Genomic DNA, 25,096 nt, shown 5'->3' on the forward strand with positions numbered 1-25,096 from the left:
TGATAATGATGTTAATGGTGGTGCTGGTGATAATGATGTTAATGGTGGTGCTGGTGATAATGATGTTAATGGTGGTACTGGTGCTAATGATGGTGGTGATGATGGGGGTTGTGACGGTGATGGTGATTATGGTGATGATGAAACATATGCGATTGTAAAAAATATGACAATGATATCATGAGTAGAGTAGTAAAGATGACCATTTTGCTAAAGAGTGATCCACTCATTCTTTTCAGGTGTCTCTCCAAGGGTTATGTGGACTTTCTCTCATGGAGTGACGAAAGCCAATGGACACCAGACCTTGCCTACTATTGTAATTTGATTGGCCGCGTCGTTGACAGTATCCTTAAAAATTTTGGACATGGCTTGGGGAGCGGGGGGGGGGAGGGAAAGGTTTCCCCTCCACTTAACAGTAGCCAATTATAATATTTATTGGAAAGGCTGCACTTATCATAAAAATATCCTTGTCGGGTTTTCAAGAAGAAGTTTGTCGATCGATTTCGATTTCGATTTCGACCAGTAAAGCACTGAGCACTGTAAATATGTATGGAATGTTTGATTCGACCAATGAATCGCGAAATATTCAAACAGTCAACTTACCCCATCACCATCACCTACCCCATCAAAATCGCCTACCCCATCATCATCACCTACCCCATCATCATCAGCTACCCCATCATCATCACCTACCCCATCACCATCACCTATCCCATCATTATCACCCACCCCAACATCATCATAATCAACTACCCCATTATCATCAGCTACCCCATCACCATCACCTATCCCATCATTATCACCCACCCCAACATCATCATAATCAACTACCCCATTATCATCAGCTACCCCATCACCATCACCTATCCCATCATTATCACCCACCCCAACATCATCATAATCACCTACCCCATCATCATCACCTACCCCATCATCATCGCCTACCCCATCATCATCGCCTACCCCATCATCATCACCTACCCCATCATCATCACCTACCCCATCATCATCAGCTACCCCATCATCATCACCTACCCCATCATCATCACCTACCCCATCATCATCACCTACCCCATCATCATCACCTACCCCATCATCATCACCTACCCCATCATCATCGCCTACCCCATCATCATCGCCTACCCCATCATCATCACCTACCCCATAATCTTCACCTACCCCATCATCATCACCTACCCCATCATCATCACCTACCCCATCATCACCTACCCTATCATCATCACCTACCCCATCATCATCACCTACCCCATCATCATTACTTACCCCATCATCATCATCACCCACCCCATCATCACCACCTACCCTATCATCATCACCTACCCCATCATCATCATCACCCACCCCATCATCACCACCTACCCCATCATCATCACCTACCCCATCATCATAATCTCCCCATCATCATCACCTACCCCATCATCATCATCACCCACCCCATCATCACCACCTACCCCATCATCATCACCTACCCCATCATCATTACCTACCCCATCATGATCACCCACCCCATCATCATCATCACCTACCCCATCATCACCATTATGACTTACCCCATCGCCATCATCATCATCACCTACCCCATCATCACCACCTACCCCATCATCATCACCTACCCCATCATCACCACCTACCCCATCATCATCACCATCATCATAATCATCATCATCACCTACCCCATCATCATCATCACCCACCCCATCATCACCACCTACCCCATCATCAAACATTCCACACATATTTTAAGTGTTCGTGGTTTTTCTGGTTGCGTTGAAAGTAATTGAAAAGTGCGTTGATTTGGAGTTAAGGTGTCCTTATCTATGTTGTTTTACTAGAGCATTCCTTCGCACTTGCTCCATGTTATGTATTATGCCCGTATTCCTTACTTGCTCCATGTTATGTATTGTACCCGTATTACTTACTTGCTCCATGTTATGTATTATGCCCGTATTCCTTACTTGCTCCATGTTATGTATTATACCCGTATTCCTTACTTGCTCCATGTTATGTATTGTACCCGTATTCCTTACTTTCTCCATGTTATGTATTATACCCGTATTCCTTACTTGCTCCATGTTATGTATTGTACCCGTATTACTTACTTGCTCCATGTTATGTATTGTACCCGTATTCCTTACTTGCTCCATGTTATGTATTATGCCCGTATTCCTTACTTGCTCCATGTTATGTATTATACCCGTATTCCTTACTTGCTCCATGTTATGTATTGTACCCGTATTCCTTACTTGCTCCATGTTATGTATTATACCCGTATTCCTTACTTGCTCCATGTTATGTATTGTACCCGTATTCCTTACTTGTTCCATGTTATGTATTGTACCCGTATTACTTACTTGCTCCATGTTATGTATTGTACCCGTATTACTTACTTGCTCCATGTTATGTATTATGCCCGTATTCCTTACTTGCTCCATGTTATGTATTATACCCGTATTCCTTACTTGCTCCATGTTATGTATTATACCCGTATTCCTTACTTGCTCCATGTTATGTATTATGCCCGTATTCCTTACTTGCTCCATGTTATGTATTGTACCCGTATTCCTTACTTGCTCCATGTTATGTATTGTACCCGTATTCCTTACTTGCTCCATGTTATGTATTGTACCCGTATTCCTTACTTGCTCCATGTTATGTATTATGCCCGTATTACTTATTTGCTCCATGTTATGTATTATACCCGTATTCCTTACTTGCTCCATGTTATGCATTGTACCCGTATTACTTGCTCCATGTTATGTATTATGTCCGTATTACTTACTTGCTCCATGTTATGTATTATGTCCGTATTCCTTACTTGCTCCATGTTATGTATTATACCCGTATTCCTTACTTGCTCCATGTTATGTATTATGCCCGTATTACTTACTTGCTCCATGTTATGTATTATGCCCGTATTCCTTACTTGCTCCATGTTATGCATTGTACCCGTATTACTTGCTCCATGTTATGTATTATGCCCGTATTCCTTACTTGCTCCATGTTATGTATTGTACCCGTATTCCTTACTTGCTCCATGTTATGTATTGTACCCGTATTCCTTACTTGCTCCATGTTATGTATTGTACCCGTATTCCTTACTTGCTCCATGTTATGTATTATACCCGTATTCCTTACTTGCTTCATGTTTTGTATTATTCCCGTATTCCTTACTTGCTCCATGTTATGTATTGTACCCGTATTTCTTACTTGCTCCATGTTATGTATTATACCCGTATTACTTACTTGCTCCATGTTATGTATTGTACCCGTATTCCTTACTTGCTCCATGTTATGTATTATACCCGTATTACTTACTTGCTCCATGTTATGTATTGTACCCGTATTCCTTACTTGCTCCATGTTATGTATTATACCCGTATTCCTTACTTGCTTCATGTTTTGTATTATTCCCGTATTCCTTACTTGCTCCATGTTATGTATTGTACCCGTATTTCTTACTTGCTCCATGTTATGTATTATACCCGTATTACTTACTTGCTCCATGTTATGTATTATACCCGTATTACTTGCTCCATGTTATGTATTGTACCCGTATTCCTTCCTTGCTCCATGTTATGTATTATACCCGTATTCCTTACTTTCTCCATGTTATGTATTATACCCGTATTCCTTACTTGCTCCATGTTATGTATTGTACCCGTATTACTTACTTGCTCCATGTTATGTATTGTACCCGTATTCCTTACTTTCTCCATGTTATGTATTATACCCGTATTCCTTACTTGCTCCATGTTATGTATTGTACCCGTATTACTTACTTGCTCCATGTTATGTATTATGCCCGTATTCCTTACTTTCTCCATGTTATGTATTATGCCCGTATTCCTTACTTGCTCCATGTTATGTATTATACCCGTATTCCTTACTTGCTCCATGTTATGTATTATGCCCGTATTACTTACTTGCTCCATGTTATGTATTATGCCCGTATTCCTTACTTGCTCCATGTTATGCATTGTACCCGTATTACTTGCTCCATGTTATGTATTATGCCCGTATTCCTTACTTGCTCCATGTTATGTATTGTACCCGTATTCCTTACTTGCTCCATGTTATGTATTGTACCCGTATTCCTTACTTGCTCCATGTTATGTATTATACCCGTATTCCTTACTTGCTTCATGTTTTGTATTATTCCCGTATTCCTTACTTGCTCCATGTTATGTATTGTACCCGTATTTCTTACTTGCTCCATGTTATGTATTATACCCGTATTACTTACTTGCTCCATGCTATGTATTGTACCCGTATTCCTTACTTGCTCCATGTTATGCATTGTACCCGTATTCCTTACTTGCTCCATGTTATGTATTATACCCGTATTCCTTACTTGCTCCATGTTATGTATTGTACCCGTATTCCTTACTTTCTCCATGTTATGTATTATACCCGTATTCCTTACTTGCTCCATGTTATGTATTATACCCGTATTCCTTACTTGCTCCATGTTATGTATTGTACCCGTATTACTTACTTGCTCCATGTTATGTATTATACCCGTATTCCTTACTTTCTCCATGTTATGTATTATGTCCGTATTACTTACTTGCTCCATGTTATGTATTATACCCGTATTCCTTACTTTCTCCATGTTATGTATTATACCCGTATTCCTTACTTGCTCCATGTTATGTATTGTACCCGTATTACTTACTTGCTCCATGTTATGTATTGTACCCGTATTCCTTACTTTCTCCATGTTATGTATTATACCCGTATTCCTTACTTGCTCCATGTTATGTATTGTACCCGTATTACTTACTTGCTCCATGTTATGTATTATGCCCGTATTCCTTACTTTCTCCATGTTATGTATTATGCCCGTATTCCTTACTTGCTCCATGTTATGTATTGTACCCGTATTACTTACTTGCTCCATGTTATGTATTGTACCCGTATTCCTTACTTGCTCCATGTTATGTATTATACCCGTATTCCTTACTTTCTCCATGTTATGTATTATACCCGTATTCCTTACTTGCTCCATGTTATGTATTATACCCGTATTCCTTACTTGCTCCATGTTATGTATTATACCCGTATTCCTTACTTGCTCCATGTTATGTATTATGCCCGCATTCCTTACTTGCTCCATGTTATGTATTATACCCCTATTCCTTACTTGCTCCATGTTATGTATTATACCCGTATTCCTTACTTTCTCCATGTTATGTATTATGTCCGTATTACTTACTTGCTCCATGTTATGTATTATACCCGTATTCCTTACTTTCTCCATGTTATGTATTATACCCGTATTCCTTACTTGCTCCATGTTATGTATTGTACCCGTATTACTTACTTGCTCCATGTTATGTATTGTACCCGTATTCCTTACTTTCTCCATGTTATGTATTATACCCGTATTCCTTACTTGCTCCATGTTATGTATTATGCCCGTATTCCTTACTTGCTCCATGCTATGTATTGTACCCGTATTACTTACTTGCTCCATGTTATGTATTGTACCCGTATTCCTTACTTTCTCCATGTTATGTATTATACCCGTATTCCTTACTTGCTCCATGTTATGTATTATACCCGTATTCCTTACTTGCTCCATGTTATGTATTATACCCGTATTCCTTACTTGCTCCATGTTATGTATTATGCCCGCATTCCTTACTTGCTCCATGTTATGTATTATACCCCTATTCCTTCCTTGCTCCATGTTATGTATTATACCCGTATTCCTTACTTTCTCCATGTTATGTATTATGTCCGTATTACTTACTTGCTCCATGTTATGTATTATACCCGTATTCCTTACTTTCTCCATGTTATGTATTATACCCGTATTCCTTACTTGCTCCATGTTATGTATTGTACCCGTATTACTTACTTGCTCCATGTTATGTATTGTACCCGTATTCCTTACTTTCTCCATGTTATGTATTATACCCGTATTCCTTACTTGCTCCATGTTATGTATTGTACCCGTATTACTTACTTGCTCCATGTTATGTATTATGCCCGTATTCCTTACTTTCTCCATGTTATGTATTATGCCCGTATTCCTTACTTGCTCCATGTTATGTATTGTACCCGTATTACTTACTTGCTCCATGTTATGTATTATACCCGTATTACTTACTTTCTCCATGTTATGTATTATACCCGTATTCCTTACTTGCTCCATGTTATGTATTATACCCGTATTCCTTACTTTCTCCATGTTATGTATTATACCCGTATTCCTTACTTGCTCCATGTTATGTATTATACCCGTATTCCTTACTTGCTCCATGTTATGTATTATACCCGTATTCCTTACTTGCTCCATGTTATGTATTATGCCCGCATTCCTTACTTGCTCCATGTTATGTATTATACCCCTATTCCTTACTTGCTCCATGTTATGTATTATGCCCGTATTCCTTACTTGCTCCATGTTATGTATTATACCCGTATTCCTTACTTGCTCCATGTTATGTATTATACCCGTATTCCTTACTTGCTCCATGCTATGTATTATGCCCGTATTCCTTACTTGCTCCATGTTATGCATTATGCCCGTATTACTTACTTGCTCCATGTTATTTATTATGCCCGTATTCCTTATTTGCTCCATGTTATGTATTATACCCGTATTCCTTACTTGCTCCATGCTATGTATTATGCCCGTATTCCTTACTTGCTCCATGTTATGCATTATGCCCGTATTCCTTACTTGCTCCATGTTATATATTAGGCCCGTATTCCTTACTTGCTCCATGTTATGTATTATACCCGTATTCCTTACTTGCTCCATGTTATGTATTATACCCGTATTCCTTACTTGCTCCATGTTATGTATTATACCCGTATTCCTTACTTGCTCCATGCTATGTATTATGTCCGTATTCCTTACATGCTTCATGTTATGTATTATACCCGTATTCCTTACTTGCTCCATGTTATGTATTGTACCCGTATTACTTACTTGCTCCATGTTATGTATTATGCCCGTATTTCTTACTAGCTCCATGTTATGTATTATACCCGTATTCCTTACTTGCTCCATGTTATGTATTGTACCCGTATTACTTACTTGCTCCATGTTATATATTATGCCCGTATTCTTTACTTGCTCCATGTTATATATTAGGCCCGTATTCCTTACTTGCTCCATGTTATGTATTGTACCCGTATTACTTACTTGCTCCATGTTATGTACTATGCCCGTATTCCTTACTTGCTCCATGTTATGTATTGTACCCGTATTCCTTACTTGCTCCATGTTATGTATTGTACCCGTATTTCTTACTTGCTCCATGTTATGTATTATACCCGTATTACTTACTTGCTCCATGTTATGTATTATACCCGTATTACTTGCTCCATGTTATGTATTGTACCCGTATTCCTTCCTTGCTCCATGTTATGTATTATACCCGTATTCCTTACTTTCTCCATGTTATGTATTATGCCCGTATTCCTTACTTGCTCCATGTTATGTATTATACCCGTATTCCTTACTTGCTCCATGTTATGTATTGTACCCGTATTCCTTACTTTCTCCATGTTATGTATTATACCCGTATTCCTTACTTGCTCCATGTTATGTATTGTACCCGTATTACTTACTTGCTCCATGTTATGTATTGTACCCGTATTCCTTACTTGCTCCATGTTATGTATTATGCCCGTATTCCTTACTTGCTCCATGTTATGTATTATACCCGTATTCCTTACTTGCTCCATGTTATGTATTGTACCCGTATTCCTTACTTGCTCCATGTTATGTATTATACCCGTATTCCTTACTTGCTCCATGTTATGTATTGTACCCGTATTCCTTACTTGTTCCATGTTATGTATTGTACCCGTATTACTTACTTGCTCCATGTTATGTATTGTACCCGTATTACTTACTTGCTCCATGTTATGTATTATGCCCGTATTCCTTACTTGCTCCATGTTATGTATTATACCCGTATTCCTTACTTGCTCCATGTTATGTATTATACCCGTATTCCTTACTTGCTCCATGTTATGTATTATGCCCGTATTCCTTACTTGCTCCATGTTATGTATTGTACCCGTATTCCTTACTTGCTCCATGTTATGTATTGTACCCGTATTCCTTACTTGCTCCATGTTATGTATTGTACCCGTATTCCTTACTTGCTCCATGTTATGTATTATGCCCGTATTACTTATTTGCTCCATGTTATGTATTATACCCGTATTCCTTACTTGCTCCATGTTATGCATTGTACCCGTATTACTTGCTCCATGTTATGTATTATGTCCGTATTACTTACTTGCTCCATGTTATGTATTATGTCCGTATTCCTTACTTGCTCCATGTTATGTATTATACCCGTATTCCTTACTTGCTCCATGTTATGTATTATGCCCGTATTACTTACTTGCTCCATGTTATGTATTATGCCCGTATTCCTTACTTGCTCCATGTTATGCATTGTACCCGTATTACTTGCTCCATGTTATGTATTATGCCCGTATTCCTTACTTGCTCCATGTTATGTATTGTACCCGTATTCCTTACTTGCTCCATGTTATGTATTGTACCCGTATTCCTTACTTGCTCCATGTTATGTATTGTACCCGTATTCCTTACTTGCTCCATGTTATGTATTATACCCGTATTCCTTACTTGCTTCATGTTTTGTATTATTCCCGTATTCCTTACTTGCTCCATGTTATGTATTGTACCCGTATTTCTTACTTGCTCCATGTTATGTATTATACCCGTATTACTTACTTGCTCCATGTTATGTATTGTACCCGTATTCCTTACTTGCTCCATGTTATGTATTATACCCGTATTACTTACTTGCTCCATGTTATGTATTGTACCCGTATTCCTTACTTGCTCCATGTTATGTATTATACCCGTATTCCTTACTTGCTTCATGTTTTGTATTATTCCCGTATTCCTTACTTGCTCCATGTTATGTATTGTACCCGTATTTCTTACTTGCTCCATGTTATGTATTATACCCGTATTACTTACTTGCTCCATGTTATGTATTATACCCGTATTACTTGCTCCATGTTATGTATTGTACCCGTATTCCTTCCTTGCTCCATGTTATGTATTATACCCGTATTCCTTACTTTCTCCATGTTATGTATTATACCCGTATTCCTTACTTGCTCCATGTTATGTATTGTACCCGTATTACTTACTTGCTCCATGTTATGTATTGTACCCGTATTCCTTACTTTCTCCATGTTATGTATTATACCCGTATTCCTTACTTGCTCCATGTTATGTATTGTACCCGTATTACTTACTTGCTCCATGTTATGTATTATGCCCGTATTCCTTACTTTCTCCATGTTATGTATTATGCCCGTATTCCTTACTTGCTCCATGTTATGTATTATACCCGTATTCCTTACTTGCTCCATGTTATGTATTATGCCCGTATTACTTACTTGCTCCATGTTATGTATTATGCCCGTATTCCTTACTTGCTCCATGTTATGCATTGTACCCGTATTACTTGCTCCATGTTATGTATTATGCCCGTATTCCTTACTTGCTCCATGTTATGTATTGTACCCGTATTCCTTACTTGCTCCATGTTATGTATTGTACCCGTATTCCTTACTTGCTCCATGTTATGTATTATACCCGTATTCCTTACTTGCTTCATGTTTTGTATTATTCCCGTATTCCTTACTTGCTCCATGTTATGTATTGTACCCGTATTTCTTACTTGCTCCATGTTATGTATTATACCCGTATTACTTACTTGCTCCATGCTATGTATTGTACCCGTATTCCTTACTTGCTCCATGTTATGCATTGTACCCGTATTCCTTACTTGCTCCATGTTATGTATTATACCCGTATTCCTTACTTGCTCCATGTTATGTATTGTACCCGTATTCCTTACTTTCTCCATGTTATGTATTATACCCGTATTCCTTACTTGCTCCATGTTATGTATTATACCCGTATTCCTTACTTGCTCCATGTTATGTATTGTACCCGTATTACTTACTTGCTCCATGTTATGTATTATACCCGTATTCCTTACTTTCTCCATGTTATGTATTATGTCCGTATTACTTACTTGCTCCATGTTATGTATTATACCCGTATTCCTTACTTTCTCCATGTTATGTATTATACCCGTATTCCTTACTTGCTCCATGTTATGTATTGTACCCGTATTACTTACTTGCTCCATGTTATGTATTGTACCCGTATTCCTTACTTTCTCCATGTTATGTATTATACCCGTATTCCTTACTTGCTCCATGTTATGTATTGTACCCGTATTACTTACTTGCTCCATGTTATGTATTATGCCCGTATTCCTTACTTTCTCCATGTTATGTATTATGCCCGTATTCCTTACTTGCTCCATGTTATGTATTGTACCCGTATTACTTACTTGCTCCATGTTATGTATTGTACCCGTATTCCTTACTTGCTCCATGTTATGTATTATACCCGTATTCCTTACTTTCTCCATGTTATGTATTATACCCGTATTCCTTACTTGCTCCATGTTATGTATTATACCCGTATTCCTTACTTGCTCCATGTTATGTATTATACCCGTATTCCTTACTTGCTCCATGTTATGTATTATGCCCGCATTCCTTACTTGCTCCATGTTATGTATTATACCCCTATTCCTTACTTGCTCCATGTTATGTATTATACCCGTATTCCTTACTTTCTCCATGTTATGTATTATGTCCGTATTACTTACTTGCTCCATGTTATGTATTATACCCGTATTCCTTACTTTCTCCATGTTATGTATTATACCCGTATTCCTTACTTGCTCCATGTTATGTATTGTACCCGTATTACTTACTTGCTCCATGTTATGTATTGTACCCGTATTCCTTACTTTCTCCATGTTATGTATTATACCCGTATTCCTTACTTGCTCCATGTTATGTATTATGCCCGTATTCCTTACTTGCTCCATGCTATGTATTGTACCCGTATTACTTACTTGCTCCATGTTATGTATTGTACCCGTATTCCTTACTTTCTCCATGTTATGTATTATACCCGTATTCCTTACTTGCTCCATGTTATGTATTATACCCGTATTCCTTACTTGCTCCATGTTATGTATTATACCCGTATTCCTTACTTGCTCCATGTTATGTATTATGCCCGCATTCCTTACTTGCTCCATGTTATGTATTATACCCCTATTCCTTCCTTGCTCCATGTTATGTATTATACCCGTATTCCTTACTTTCTCCATGTTATGTATTATGTCCGTATTACTTACTTGCTCCATGTTATGTATTATACCCGTATTCCTTACTTTCTCCATGTTATGTATTATACCCGTATTCCTTACTTGCTCCATGTTATGTATTGTACCCGTATTACTTACTTGCTCCATGTTATGTATTGTACCCGTATTCCTTACTTTCTCCATGTTATGTATTATACCCGTATTCCTTACTTGCTCCATGTTATGTATTGTACCCGTATTACTTACTTGCTCCATGTTATGTATTATGCCCGTATTCCTTACTTTCTCCATGTTATGTATTATGCCCGTATTCCTTACTTGCTCCATGTTATGTATTGTACCCGTATTACTTACTTGCTCCATGTTATGTATTATACCCGTATTACTTACTTTCTCCATGTTATGTATTATACCCGTATTCCTTACTTGCTCCATGTTATGTATTATACCCGTATTCCTTACTTTCTCCATGTTATGTATTATACCCGTATTCCTTACTTGCTCCATGTTATGTATTATACCCGTATTCCTTACTTGCTCCATGTTATGTATTATACCCGTATTCCTTACTTGCTCCATGTTATGTATTATGCCCGCATTCCTTACTTGCTCCATGTTATGTATTATACCCCTATTCCTTACTTGCTCCATGTTATGTATTATGCCCGTATTCCTTACTTGCTCCATGTTATGTATTATACCCGTATTCCTTACTTGCTCCATGTTATGTATTATACCCGTATTCCTTACTTGCTCCATGCTATGTATTATGCCCGTATTCCTTACTTGCTCCATGTTATGCATTATGCCCGTATTACTTACTTGCTCCATGTTATTTATTATGCCCGTATTCCTTATTTGCTCCATGTTATGTATTATACCCGTATTCCTTACTTGCTCCATGCTATGTATTATGCCCGTATTCCTTACTTGCTCCATGTTATGCATTATGCCCGTATTCCTTACTTGCTCCATGTTATATATTAGGCCCGTATTCCTTACTTGCTCCATGTTATGTATTATACCCGTATTCCTTACTTGCTCCATGTTATGTATTATACCCGTATTCCTTACTTGCTCCATGTTATGTATTATACCCGTATTCCTTACTTGCTCCATGCTATGTATTATGTCCGTATTCCTTACATGCTTCATGTTATGTATTATACCCGTATTCCTTACTTGCTCCATGTTATGTATTGTACCCGTATTACTTACTTGCTCCATGTTATGTATTATGCCCGTATTTCTTACTAGCTCCATGTTATGTATTATACCCGTATTCCTTACTTGCTCCATGTTATGTATTGTACCCGTATTACTTACTTGCTCCATGTTATATATTATGCCCGTATTCTTTACTTGCTCCATGTTATATATTAGGCCCGTATTCCTTACTTGCTCCATGTTATGTATTGTACCCGTATTACTTACTTGCTCCATGTTATGTACTATGCCCGTATTCCTTACTTGCTCCATGTTATGTATTGTACCCGTATTCCTTACTTGCTCCATGTTATGTATTGTACCCGTATTTCTTACTTGCTCCATGTTATATATTATGCCCGTATTCTTTACTTGCTCCATGTTATATATTAGGCCCGTATTCCTTACTTGCTTCATGTTTTGTATTATTCCCGTATTCCTTGACAGTCAACTTCAGCCATCGCTGAACGGACGCCGCCTCCCTTCCCGACATGCGACTGGCGCTTCAATGAATTTCCAAACCCCGCCGCGCATGCACTACACGTGACTTGCGTTGAGCTGATGGCGCTTCCGGTTAGCGGCAAGCAGGTCGGCTTCCGGTTGTTTGACGTCATCTATCGCGGTAGCACTGTCGTACCGCGCGAATCCCGGATGAGGGATCAGTTAATGGCCTGGATAAACGCAGTGGGACTTGTTATGACGTCACTTCCGGTACGTCTTGTTCAATAACAATTTAGCCAATAGCGGTTTTTGTATAATTAGATCAATTTTGCATGTAAAATTAACTTGAGAGTCCTCGTCCTTGCAATTTGCGTATAATTTGGTGAATTCGATAAGTTGCCTGTAAAAGTACCTTGGGAGTCACTGTCCGTGTACTCATCGTGGAATTGCTGGTCTCTCATACGGTTTTGGGTTTAGATAAATAAAAACTTTCTTCGTCGTGGATTTATTTGTTCGTTATTTCATATTTTAGCACACACAAAAAAAGAACATCTTTACTTTCTTCCTTGTCAAAAGTAGCCTCCTACGCGCCGCTCTTAGGGAACGCGCTTCCCTAGGCCCCACAAGCTCGTTAAGTGCTCAAAAGCGTTTATCTTAAGATTAAAAGGCTGACTGTACGTCACCTCTTTTCCCCAGGAGGCGTACTGGACGGTGATTTACGACAAGATATGCGAGGTGTTGCAAAATGACCTTCAGTCCAAGGATGTATCTCCCTCGCCCATAATCCACGAAGAGACGTTTCGCCCCGCCATGTTCCCCTACTCTTTTTTCGACTTTGAGACCAACGTTGCCATGCACTCCGAGACTCACGCGGACTACGTCATGGCACTCACGCATGCGCTATGGCACCACACTAGCATTGGTCAGCTGACACTTGTACCCCAGTAAGTATTGCTAATGTGCGCTATTACATCATAAACAAGATGTTAGTCGATGTCGTTTTCACCCCATCAACACCTTCCCCATCATCATCACCTTCCCCATCATCATCATCTTCATCATCACCTACCCCATCATCATAATCATCACCTACCCCATCATCTTCATCATCATCATCACCTACCCCATCATCTTCATCATCATCAACACCTTTCCCATCATCGTCATCACCTAACCCATCATCACCACCTTCCCCATCATCATCATCACCTACCCCATCACCACCTTCCCCATCATCATCATCATCATCACCTACCCCATCATCATCATCGCCACCGCCACCATCATCATCACCATCACCATCACCATCATCACCACCACCACCTACCCCATCATCATCATCATTATCATCAAGTCGTGAATACCCTCAATTACATTATTTCTAGAAATTCTATACTTTTGCAAGTGTTTCTTATTTCGTTGCGTTCTCCTTTCCAGATTGTTGCGGTCCCGTATCTCGCCGCTGGTCGGTAACGAGGCTCAGTTTCTTTATCTGTGTCGGCTTGTTGGACCGTTCCTTCAGCGATTCCAGCAGGAGAGGACACGCTGCCTTCAGGAGGTGAAAGCAAGCAATATGATTTTTGTTGATGATTTTTGTATGATTTGTTGATGATGACAACTAACCGAAGAAGAAGATGACGCTGAGATGATGATGATTTTACTGTTGATGATGATGACGATGAGATTATGGTTTTACTGTTGATGACACTGATGATGTCTGTGATGATGACAGTGATAATGACATTGATGATGATGCCACTGATGCTGTTGACAACTAGTGATGACAAGTGTAACTATGATATGCTTGTTGAAGTAGTCATCTTATTTTTCTTGATAGGTCGTTATTGAGCTCTACCATTTGCTTGAGAAGATCGACAAGGAAGCGCAGCATCTTTACCACATCGACATCATTTGCGACTTTATGTATCCTTTGACATGTTCTTTATCCTGGAGACAGCGTCTAAATGTTGGGGCCATAAAACAGTAGTTCCTCCGTCCGACATGTGTTTTATAAATTGATGCTCCCTCGATCCGCCTCTGTTGGATCTTTGTTCTATCCGCCTCTGTTGGATCATTGTTCTATCCGCCCCTGTTGGACCTTTGTTCTATCCGCCCCTGTTGGATCATTGATCTATCCGCCCCTGTTGGACCTTTGTTCTATCCGCCCCTGTTGGACCTTTGTTCTACCTGCCCGTTGGACCTTTGTTCTATCCGCCCCTGTTGGACCTTTGTTCTATCCGCCCCTGTTGGACCTTTGTTCTATCCGCCCTTGTTGGACCTTTGTTCTATCCGCCCCTGTTGGACCTTTGTTTTATCCGCCCCTGTTGGACCTTTGTTCTATCCGCCCCTGTTGGATCTTTGTTCTATCCGCCTCTGTTGGATCATTGTTCTATCCGCCCCTGTTGGACCTTTGTTCTATCCGCCCCTGTTGGACCTTTGTTCTATCTGCCCGTTGGACCTTTGTTCTATCCGCCCCTGTTGGACCTTTGTTCTATCCGCCCTTGTTGGACCTTTGTTCTATCCGCCCTTGTTGGGCCTTTGTTCTATCCGCCCCTGTTGGACCTTTGTTTTATCCGCCCCTGTTGGACCTTTGTTCTATCCGCCCCTGTTGGACCTTTGTTCTATCCGCCTCTGCTGGACCTTTGTTCTTAGAAATATCTTGGCAATAGTGAATCTTTAACAATACAGGTACCACATCAAGTACATGTTTGTTGGAGATCTCATCAGAGAACAAGTCCAGAAAGTCATCCCTATGTTACGCCACTCATTACAAGTCAGGCTTAGGTTTATGACACAGACTTCGGTCAAACGAGAAGAGACCACGTGAAACGGTAAAGATAACACGTGACCAGACGTAAATCACCCCAAGTTTCGCCTACTCGCTACAACTCCGGTCAAACTAGAAGAGACCAAGTGATAAGCCCACGTGATAGAATAAATGTTCACGTGATAGGGTCTGACAGCAGGTGAACAGCAGTCGCATCAATAATATCCCTCGCCTAAAAGTGTGAAGAACATTTGAATCACAAGGCGTTTTCCAGCCGGCGGAAGGCTGTACAAGACAGAAGCTATGATAACTCAGTAATGGAACATATCTTCGATCACATAGTGACCTTATGTATGATATACACCTTGTAGATAAAGTATCAAAATAACTGTGTCCTTTTTTATATTTTTCCGAGGTGTAGGTAAAGCCAAAAAAAATACACATTAAGCATAAGACTTGAGATTGTTTATTTTGTACACAATTTTTGCGCGCTCACCGCTTACATTTGTCGATGTGTTCGATCAATGAAAGAAAATAATAAAAATCGCACAAGGATGCAGTGTTCGGAACAAATGAATCTGAACTATAGAATCGTGGTAGACAAGGCCTTGCCCGAGGCTCTGGACAAACTAGTCGTCTCGTATGGACTATATGAGCTATCATTAGTCATCTAGTGTGGACTATACGAGCTATAATTAGTCATCTACTGTGGACTATACGAGCTATCGATAGTCATCTCGTATGGACTATACGAGCTATCATTAGTCATCTAGTTTAAACTTAACGAGCTACCATTAGTCACCTAGTTAAGACTTACTATGAGCTATCGTTAACTAGTTTGCGTATAAGGTTTTTCGTCCTATGTTACCCCGCGTCAAAAGGAAGTCTCTGGTGCAGACGATAAGTTACGCTCGCGTCGTAAGGGTCGTGACACGTTTTTAGACGTCCAATCTGTTCTAAGCATACTTGTACAGTTCACTTAAGCTTAACGATCATAGGTACATTTTGTGGAAGTCGCTGGAGCCAAAGGTCGCGTGGCACTAAAGCTTAACGATCATAGGTACATTTTGTGGAAGTCGTTGGAACCGAAGGTCGCGTTGCACTAAAGCTTAACGATCATAGGTACATTTTGTGGAAGTCACTGGAGCCAAAGGTCGCGTGGCACTAAAGCTTAACGATCATAGGTACATTTTGTGGAAGTCGCTGGAGCCAAAGGTCGCGTGGCACTAAAGCTTAACGATCATAGGTACATTTTGTGGAAGTCGTTGGAACCAAAGGTCGCGTGGCACTCAAGCTTAACGATCATAGGTACATTTTGTGGAAGTCGTTGGAGCCAAAGGTCGCGTGACACTTAAGCTTAACGATCATAGGTACATTTTGTGGAAGTCGTTGGAGCCCAAGGTCGCGTGACACTTAAGCTTAACGATCATAGGTACATTTTGTGGAAGTCGTTGGAACCAAAGGTCGCGTTGCACTTGAGCTTAACGATCATAGGTACATTTTGTGAAAGTCGTTGGAGCCAAAGGTCGCGTTGCACTTGGGGCACTTCCTCTGCCTGGTGTCATAGCGCGTCTTGAGGCACTCATAGCAGAACACGTGGAAACACTTGGTCAAGATGGCGTCTTTCTTGCGTGTATTGCAGCATGGGCATGTTAAACGAGCCTGGTGAAATAATACCAAATTGTGGTCAGAGGCTAAGCGAAAATGAGATCGTGCACGAAGTACTGACCTTGGGGTCATGTACACAATACTGACCATTGGGTCTAACACGAAGTTCTGACCATTGGGTCGTACATGAAGTACTGACCGTTGGGTCTTACACGAAGTACTGACCATTGGGTCTTACACGAAGTACTGACCGTTGGGTCTTACACGAAGTTCATGGTTATCACCTTGTACTGCCGGACTTCCTCGAGAAGAACCTCGTCAGCAGCGCCATACAAATCGATCTTCTTTTGCTTTTCGAGCTTCCTCTTTAAGCTCACGCACTCCTCCTAGAAAAGGTAACGCTAAGTTAGACAGTGACAAGGTAACACTCTTCCTAGAAAAGGAAACGCAAAGTTAGACCGTAACACACTCTTAGAAAAGGTAACGCAAAGTTAGACCGTGACATACTCTTCCTAGAAAAGGTAACGCAAAGTAAGACCGTAACACACTCTTCCTAGAAACGGTAACGCAAAGGTTAGACCGTAAGACACTCCTAGAAAAGGTAACGCAAAGTTAGACCGTGACATACTATTCATAGAAAATGTAACGCAAAGTAAGACCGTAACACACTCTTGCTAGAAAAGGTAACGCAAAGTTAGATAGTAAGACACTCCTAGAAAAGGTAACGCAAAGTTAGACCGTAACAAGGTAAAACACTCTTCCTAGAAAAGGTAACGCAAAGTTAGACCTCGACACACTACTTATCCTTAGTTTAGGTACAAACCTGTACACGTTTAGCACGGAAGGCTTCTTCCTCAACACATCGTGTTTTTTCGTTGAGTCCATCTTGTGCCTGGAAAATAACAAAACGATTAAACAAGGTAAAACAGGGACACCTCAATACACACTTATCCGCCACAGGGACACGCTAATACACACTTATCCACCACAGGTACACGCTAATACACACTTATCCACCACAGGGACACGCTAATACACACTTATCCACCACAGGGACACGCCAATACACACTTATCCACCACAGGGACACGCAAATCAAACTTATCCACCACAGGGACACGCTAACACACACTTATTCACGACAGGGACACGCTAATACACACTTATCCGCCACAGGGACACGCTAATACACACTTAAACACCACAGGGACACGCTAATACACACTTATCCACCACAGGGACACGCTAATAGACACTTATCCACCACAGGGACACGCTAATACACACTTATCCACCACAGGGACACGCTAATACACATTAAACACCACAGGGACACGCCAATACACACTTATCCACCACAGGGACACGCTTATACACACTTATCCACTACAGGGACACGCCAATACACACTTATCCACCACAGGGACACGCAAATACACACTTATCCACCACAGGGACACGCTAATAGACACTTATCCACCACAGGGACACGCTAATACACACTTATCCACCACAGGGACACGCTAATACACACTTATCCGCCACAGGGACACGCTAATACACACTTAAACACCACAGGGACACGCTAATACACACTTATCCACCACAGGGACACGCAAATACACACTTAAACACCACAGGGACACGCTAATACACACTTATCCACCACAGGGACACGCAAATACACACTTATCCACCAAAGGGACACGCCAATACACACTTATCCACCACAGGGACACGCTAATACACACTTAAACACCACAGGGACACGCAAATACACACTTATCCGCCACAGGGACACGCTAATACACACCTCAACCTAAAATAAAGACAGGTTGCACCCGTCACGCCAGACATCGACCAAAAAATCAAATATCTCAATGGAAATAAGGCCTTTCTGTCAAAAAAAAACTTTCTGGCTGATTCGTTAGCGCTGAATATATTTTTTTGTCGCTATTATTATGCAGCTAAAAACCTGAGCGCGTAGAGTTTGCCACCCTAAAAGTCACGAGAAAGCACGTGGGCTCACCTCCTGAAGCTGTTGCTGGAGTGCGTCCAGTCGAATCTTGAGATCTTGTGCGTTTTGGGCGCTCTCTACTGCCTTACGTTTGAGTAAGTCCATTGTTTGTTGACGTAAGTTCAGCTCTTTTTCCATTGCCGTCTAAAAGTAAAACGTCAGGGTATATAAGCAATCAGCGTTTCAAAGGCAGAATGATCTTGTCAGCCTTTCCTTCGATCGTTAGATATGTGTTCTCTCTCTTACTGTAGCTTCGTGAAAAATATTCTCGCGTGTGCGTGTACTACTACTACTGGTTCTACTAAAAAATTAGAGTACGAGTTCGAGTTTTCTTTGAGTCAATAGATAAACAACGAGGCGTGTAGCTATTGGACCATTTGCCTCATAGAAAACGAGAACGAGTATTGTTTTAGTATAAATCCACTCACATACTACCTTCAAATAAATGACGATTTTAATAATTCTCAGTAATAAATAACCGCTTTTGTCGCCGCTTTTTCGCTACTTACTATCTATGGCTGAGTACGAGATTCGTGATAGTATGTGAGTGGATTTATACTAATAATTCAATACCTCGTATAACACGCGCTTACCTGGGAGCGTATTGGTACCACGGCGTTATGCACACATGTTTCCTCTTACCGTAATTTGTAGTTTGTTCTCACGCGTGTGCATTTTCGTGTGCGTGGCCGCGCGCGTGTACGTACCACGGCGTTCTGCAGGGCGCGTTCCCTCTCCTCCTGTTTCTTGACCAGCTGGCACTGCGCCTCGCGGTAACCGTTTAGCGATGTCACGTGATCTGCGAGGACATCCTTCTCTTCGCGAATCTGTTTCTGGATTTGATTGCTTTTGATGCGCTGCGGAGAAACAAGTAAAGCGTAGACTTCAGTTATCATGCTCTCTTGTGCGGATGTTTCTGGGCATGCTTACCTCAGACCTCAGCTTGTGCGGATGACATGCTTACCTCAGACATGAGCTTGTGCGGACGGCATGCTTACCTCAGACATGAGCTTGTGCGGACGGCATGCTTACCTCAGACATGAGCTTGAGATTAGCGTCATCTTTCTCTCGTAGTTGCTGCAGCAGGCGGACATTCTGCTCCTGCATCTCCTCGTACTCCTGTCCTGTGAACTCCATCTCTGCCAACAACGCAGCTTCTTCCTATTGACCAGTCACGACGCATTGATTACAACTCTCACTGTTCAAATCTACTATTCTAAACACAAGAATCAAGCAAAAGCAGTGCTTGTCCAAGAACTATCTCATTTACTCAACCATTAAATCTTCATGACAAAAAAATCACCGACAAAAATCGCTAGGACACCCTTAAAGTGTTTCTGAAGCGAAAATAGTGTCAGGCTGTTCTTAGGCTTATTATAAAATTCAATCTTCGCTTAATATTATAAAAGAAAAGTCAAAATAAAAGATTATGAGGAACATGACGCAATTATTCTTCAAAGAGAGGTAACAAGTGCGTCAAAAATTACATAATACACCCCCCCCCGTGTTTCGTCACACGGTTGCTTACTACGCTGAAGGAGCCATTTTGAATCGATCATTGACCGAAAAGTTCACTAGTTTGCCCTACTATTTGTTGCGTTTATATTCTTACAATGTCTGATTACAACAAATAGTCTAGTAAAGAGTCATATAAAACTCTTCGGGAGGCAACAGGAGCGAATTTGGATCGAAAGGAGCAGTGCATTCCCTTGGAGCTGAACGGGTGAGAGTCGTTTGCACGATGCAGGGAGAAATGAGTGGATTATAAAATGATCTGTTGGATCTACCCTTAGAGAGGATAATCACGGCTTCCAGGTCAGTTTTTCAGAAGTCTAGAACTTGTGGTGAGTTTATTTTTCTGTACTCGAGCTGTGATCTGGATGCGAGTAAATAATACGATAGTACCTCGCCGAAGCTGCACTTTTTAGCTGGTTTTCAGTAGCAATCCGAAAAGAAATCATACATCACATCATAAATTTACCTTTTATTTTGTATTTCACAAAATGAATGCAATTTATTCAACTAGCAAAACATAATTGTGAAATCTAATCCATTTAGTTTCGAAAAAGTCAAAATGGGGACTCACAAAATTAATATATATTAATTAAGTAACTTAACTTATATAATAAAAGTATTTTACACCGTTTGTAATAAAAAAACAATGCACTGTATCCAAATAGCAAAACGTTATTGTGAAACCTAGTCCATTTAGTTCAGGTCTAATGGGGATTCTGTTGACTTGACTTGGATAATTTGTTAGGATCCATAATTTCTTTTCTAAAAATACTTATCAGAGTTATCATGTTATCACTTTTAAAATGTTCTTTTTTTAGATAATGACTCTCTTTTGCCGTTTTGCAGATGCTGGGCTTCTGTTGATGTGCACTTGAGGGCCCATGAGAAAGAGTATTAACAAACATTCTTTAATTTTGTAAGAATCATTGAGAGGCACATTAATGCTACAGGGTCTGTACTCGATTTCAATTCAACATCAGCTTAGTTTATGTAAGGGACTCATCTTCATTAGTTTTCATCAAATAATACAGTAAATACAGAGCAAAGAGACACTGGCCAAATATACAAGCTTTAGTGATATCGCTCTCATTTAATCATCATAATCCTATGGCCTCAGCCGATAGGGCTCAAGATGACCCCGAGGTCTTTTATTGCACTTAGCATGTCCATTACAAACTCACCATGATTGTGCATTGCATAAAATTAAAGGTTTACTCACTCATTTCAAATTTAAGTTGCCCAGAAAACTTAGATTGGCTGTACAGCATACATACCCCTTTTCTTTAGCATAGTCTTGTGCAAAATTTTCTTGATTGAGAATATCCACAAGTTTATTGATTCCAATATTTATTCACCATTTGGCAGTTTGGGAAGCAGTGACTCCAATTTATAGAAGGCTGCTTGTTTGATACCAAGTCACAAATGTGGCCATGAATAGTCACTAACTTTTGAGTGTCTAGCAAGGTGTATGTGCATTAGTCTGTTTTATTTTCAAGCTGATAACAGTCAATTCAGGCTTTATTTCATTTAATTTTTAATTTTGTGACTGAAAAGTTCTTTCTTTGATCCTCAACGTCTGCATTTTGTCTTTGATTAGCTAGAAATACTATTATTTTTTCAATTGGATCACTGTTTTCATTTCTTCCTCATTTTTTTTTTTTACCATTGCTGATGACTCTACATGGCGCTTATGGGTATTTGAAACTTATCCCTTGGTTGCACTTCGTTAGCTTCTAACTTCAATCTTGTGAAGGGGGGGCAATGGCAAAAATGGTTTTATTAAAAAAAAACATTCTACTGCTAATAGTATAGATACAGGAGAAGAAATCATTTGCATACTGTACTATGAAAAGTTGAGGGCGAGGGTCAACATGATGGATTATAGTCTTTTTCACCTAGCATATGACAGCAAGCTTAGCCATGGTGGACTAGCAAGGTAAGGCTAGGTAACTCTCTATAGCCTTCTTTCTTCATCTAAGGTGGACCTTGGGGTGGACCGCTGTGATCCCCTAATCTCTGAGATTTTGTATGAAAACATAAAAAAGTGCAAAAAATGTGCCCCCCCCCCCCCCCCCCAACACCACGAAATACTAGGAATCAATGATGCTTCATGACTTAAATTATCATCAAAATCCTAGGAAATTCGGACTCAGTTTGAGTTGATATAGTTCAAGTTACCAGGGCTCCTACCTTTCAAATAAAAACAATGGAATTGCACGTTTTTCATAGGATGGCTGTAATGATATTATAGATCATTTATGGTAGAAAATATGGGTCTATTTGGTATCATCAGATTGCATGGTTTTCTGTCAGTGAATACACAAAAAAAGTCCAGTCTTTTGTACCCTACATAAATTTAACCCCAGAATAACAATAGAACAAACAACAATTTGTATTAATACTCTGCTTCTGGCAGGATATGGAATAAAATCACTCCTAGGAATATTTAACCTCCTCGCTTCTAATTTCACAATGATTACGCTGGGCTTCATCAGTTCAATCAAATCATGAATTTTTCGCCCCATCAGCATGTTTTGCCATTCTAATGGCCCCAGAACGCTTCGAGGGGATTATTTTTTTGGTGTGTTTGATTCCCACCTTGTCTAAACCTGATCGTGTAGGTTCCACTCTACAGCGGATTATGTCAATCGACCAAAACACTGTAAACGACCCTTCAGCTCAGATTTCTATAATTATCCATAATATCTTTAGCTAGAATTGATAGTCATGTTAAGGCCCTCTACTAGAGATAACTCATAAAGCTCAATTGAATACGAATTATAAGAACAACAACAGGTAAATGGCTTGAGAACGATGACGCGACTCCAACGAGAGCACGTGTAAGCGATCAAAACCGAACAAAACGAGACAAATACCTTGCCATTTTCTCGACGACTTTGCCTTCTTGATAGACTTATTTCTCTCTAAAACCCTTTCACAGTTCGAACCCCATATTGCTCTTAGATTCGCTATCGATTTTTCTGTGCCTAGCTACAAGAATGTCAACTTTGCGTAACTCGTTGGCTCCGACGTAGCAGCTTATTCAAATTGCCTAAGGTTCGAAAGGTGCAAAATTCTGATTCCTAGACGATTTTCACACCAGATAAGTCTATTTGCACCGTCTCATTTTAGGGGTGGAAGGAATATTGACAAGTCAATTGTTAGGCCGTAATTTTTGCAGCTTTTGTGGCCTCGGGAATGCGCAAAGTAAACTTCTACTGGCTTGTGTTGTGGCCATGACAGTCGCCTTTCCTTTCCTTTCGCGCGCTTTTTCTCTTCCCGCTGAACAAGCAACCGTGTGACGTCACAAGCCCTTCAAAATGTTGCACTTGATAGGACAAAAACGCCAACTTCACGCAATATTTTTTTCCAATGGGTTTATGTGGATCGAAAAAGCTTTGAAATGTTGTTTCTTTGATATTTGAGGTTTAAAAAAATGATACAAAAAGGCTATGTTTCCTTTCGCTTCAGAAACACTTTAAGCCTCGATCAAACGGAGATGAGAGTTCAAGAGATTCGATGAGAGTCCCTCCGTTTCTAGTTCTCAGAGGGTCGCCATAAAAAGGTCTTTAAAAGTTGGTAATGGTCAAGAATCAGCGTGCACTGCTCGCGTGTCCTTTCCATGAGGTTGAATTTTTGAATTTGTAATAATTGTTTGACCTACCTATTGACTTCTGGCTATTTTTTAGCTGAATTTACAAAAAACAGACTGAAAACAGATACCTCCCCCCCTATTCTGAGTTTTATACAGCCCGTCAAAGTCAAACACAGCTGCACCTAGTCAGCGGTATTCTAGCTATCCAACAGTGCTTTGCGGTCCCCACTCTCTCGTCATTGTGCTGATGCGAGCACAAGTTGATGGTTGCTTGTATCGCTTGCTGTGCTTATGGATATTTGCAATCAAAGGTGGATTCATGGTGTTTTTTTTCTTGTTTGGCTTTGCCTGGATGAGAAAATAATTTTCTAGAATCACCATGCTGTCTTTTCTGAAACCAAATTCATTCCAAAATTGTTTACACTGCTTTTCTGGGTCTGTATGACCTGGAATTGATTTGTTTGGCTTCGGGGTGAAAAGATAAAAAAAAAAACACATCTGACTTTGGGGAGAGGAGTGTTGACTGGCCCTTCCTTCGTGAATTTTTCCCTGGATCTCCCAGAATGCTTTGCAATCCGTAATGGCATCCAAGAGGTTTTACAAAAGGAGTGGACATTGTGTTTTAAGGCCATGGGAATGAACCCGGAGGATCTGAATAAAGGTATCTATTTGTGTCTTGAGCTGTGTTTGCTGATCTCTCTCCCTTCTGTGGTATT

The 25,096-nt window shown here is 40.2% G+C and overlaps 2 protein-coding genes and 1 long non-coding RNA gene across 10 annotated transcripts in view; 2 read left to right on the forward strand and 1 right to left on the reverse strand.

Moving 5' to 3' along the window:
• LOC5506452 (mediator of RNA polymerase II transcription subunit 23) overlaps window positions 1-16,033 on the forward strand; it is an 85,945-nt gene extending 69,912 nt beyond the window's left edge. Inside the window, exons 33-38 of the mRNA XM_048727198.1 lie at window positions 237-340; window positions 12,895-13,148; window positions 13,575-13,822; window positions 14,316-14,436; window positions 14,716-14,801; window positions 15,567-16,033. Of these exons, the coding sequence (XP_048583155.1) occupies window positions 237-340; window positions 12,895-13,148; window positions 13,575-13,822; window positions 14,316-14,436; window positions 14,716-14,801; window positions 15,567-15,705 (952 nt within the window). The 3' untranslated portion in view covers window positions 15,706-16,033. The remainder of the gene's footprint in view (window positions 1-236; window positions 341-12,894; window positions 13,149-13,574; window positions 13,823-14,315; window positions 14,437-14,715; window positions 14,802-15,566) is intronic.
• Window positions 16,034-16,095: 62 nt separating this feature from the next.
• Window positions 16,096-25,096, reverse strand: part of LOC5503417 (E3 ubiquitin-protein ligase BRE1B) — a 59,382-nt gene continuing 50,381 nt past the window's right edge. For all 7 annotated transcript variants that reach the window (XM_048727200.1, XM_048727199.1, XM_048727201.1 and 4 more), the window contains 6 exons: window positions 20,303-20,431; window positions 19,978-20,127; window positions 19,283-19,414; window positions 18,077-18,145; window positions 17,538-17,639; window positions 16,096-17,307 (listed from right to left, as the gene is read on the reverse strand). In XM_048727200.1, the coding sequence (XP_048583157.1) occupies window positions 17,134-17,307; window positions 17,538-17,639; window positions 18,077-18,145; window positions 19,283-19,414; window positions 19,978-20,127; window positions 20,303-20,431 (756 nt within the window). In that variant the 3' untranslated portion in view covers window positions 16,096-17,133. The remainder of the gene's footprint in view (window positions 17,308-17,537; window positions 17,640-18,076; window positions 18,146-19,282; window positions 19,415-19,977; window positions 20,128-20,302; window positions 20,432-25,096) is intronic.
• Window positions 20,430-22,589, forward strand: LOC116611441. Of its 2 annotated transcripts, none has more exons than XR_007307699.1 (2): window positions 20,430-21,114; window positions 21,632-22,589. It is a non-coding gene; the product is annotated as an uncharacterized LOC116611441 (long non-coding RNA). The 2 variants fall into 2 exon arrangements; XR_004293485.2 differs by having other exon boundaries at window positions 20,430-21,085.

Source organism: Nematostella vectensis, chromosome 4, assembly GCF_932526225.1.
Source record: "Nematostella vectensis chromosome 4, jaNemVect1.1, whole genome shotgun sequence".
Classification (NCBI taxonomy): domain Eukaryota; kingdom Metazoa; phylum Cnidaria; class Anthozoa; order Actiniaria; family Edwardsiidae; genus Nematostella; species Nematostella vectensis.